Source organism: Marmota monax, unplaced genomic scaffold (genome assembly GCF_021218885.2).
Source record: "Marmota monax isolate L192 unplaced genomic scaffold, Marmota_monax_Labrador192_F-V1.1 WCK01_AAM20220418_F8-fsc00066, whole genome shotgun sequence".
In the NCBI taxonomy this organism is placed as follows: Eukaryota; Metazoa; Chordata; class Mammalia; order Rodentia; family Sciuridae; genus Marmota; species Marmota monax.
Genome location: NW_026692805.1, coordinates 10,067,613 through 10,069,187, shown reverse-complemented (window position 1 = coordinate 10,069,187; position 1,575 = coordinate 10,067,613). Strand labels below are relative to the sequence as shown.

General features: G+C 40.3%; 1 protein-coding gene across 1 annotated transcript; it reads right to left on the bottom strand.

The window, feature by feature from the left end:
- Positions 1–257: 257 nt before the first annotated feature.
- On the bottom strand, positions 258–937 carry LOC124095198 (ras-related protein Rap-1b-like; the record flags this gene model as incomplete). Its single annotated transcript, XM_046448357.2, has 1 exon — positions 258–937. A coding segment is annotated over one exon (564 nt), but the record flags the coding sequence as incomplete, so codon positions are not given.
- Positions 938–1,575: the final 638 nt, after the last annotated feature.

The following is a 1,575-nucleotide window of genomic DNA, read 5'->3' as shown; positions in this document are numbered from 1 at the left end:
TTATGCTAAAATAGTGGTGCTTTCAGGATTTACATTATTGTACTCTCCAATACAAAGTATGGGGTATGTTAACGTATACAGTACACCATTTAAATACATGTACAACATTGGTGGATGAAGAATGTCTCTTAGTGGTAATACTGGATATAGCCTCTGGTTTTACCAGCTGCATACTGTAGGACTATTATATAAGTAAAAATCTCTCTTGTGATACTGAAAAATGATTAGAATGTGCAGACTGATATAGTACCTTTCATCCGCCTCTTAAATGGTACCACCACAGTAAAGTCCATTTAAGATGTTGGTAGGTTTAACAAAGTTGGAATGCTGGCACTGTTGAATTGGGCAACAATTCTTCAAATCTGGCTCAGAGCTACAATGCATTCAGTATATTAAAGCAGCTGACACTATGACTTTTTGCAGGCCTTCCCAGGCACTGGAGTTTTCTGTTAATTTGCTGCACTAGGTCATAAAAGATCTCATTAACATTTATTTTTGATTTTGCAGAAGATTCTAAGAATGCACACTTGTTCCACTGTCTTGCTAGATTTTGACCTTGTTCCTTTCCTACAACTCTTTCATATTCCAAGTCACACTTATTACCAACCAGAATCATGGGAACATCATCAGTGTCTTTAACTCGAAGAATCTGTTCTCTCAAATCTTGTAAATCATTAAAGGTGGACTGTGCTGTGATGGAATAAACCATAGCAAAGCCTTGTCCATTTTTCATGTACAAATCCCTCATTGCTCTAAATTGTTCTGTTCCTGCAGTATCCAGGATTTCAAGCAAACATTGTTGTGCATCGACTTTAACTTGCTTTCTATAAGAATCTTCTATTGTAGGATCATATTTTTCAACAAAAATTCCTTGAACAAACTGTACAGTCAGAGCAGACTTTCCAACCCCTCCTGAACCAAGAACGACTAGCTTATATCATGCATGATGCAAACTTGTCAAACTGAGTACCTCTCACGCTGTCACCAGGTTCCTGTAGCCAGCATCACCCTGCGCTCCCTCTGGGTCACTGCTCTGGGCGCCACAGCGGTCCTGTCGCTGCTGCCGCAGCTCTGGCTGGTTTACACACCTGACTCTGGGCCTCTCTTGTTTTTCTTATGTATCATTCATGGGGGTCATTTTCTCAGGGTTTTTAGCTTTCAAACTTTTTTTGTTGTTCCTGGGATTGAACCCAGGCACACTTAAGCATGTGCCACATCCCCTGCCCTATTATTATTATTAGAGACAGGGTCTCACTGACTTGTTTAGAACCTCATTAAGTTTCTGAGGCTGGCTTTCAACTTAGAATCCTCCTGCTTCAGCCTCCAGAGTCAATGGAATTATAGGCAGCACCACCACAAGGGCACAGACTTAATTATATTAATAATTTTTGACCTTTTGTTCAGAATTATGAGGATCTCTAGACTTAAGATCCATAGCTAGAATTACCTCTATGATAAATTTTCTAAATCACTCATTTCTATAGCAGGTGTGATTTCACTCATCTGCTTATACTGAGAAGCCCTGGGGAATAAAGTTAGCGAGCAGGGCTCCCTGGGGTCCAGGGCTAAATGCAG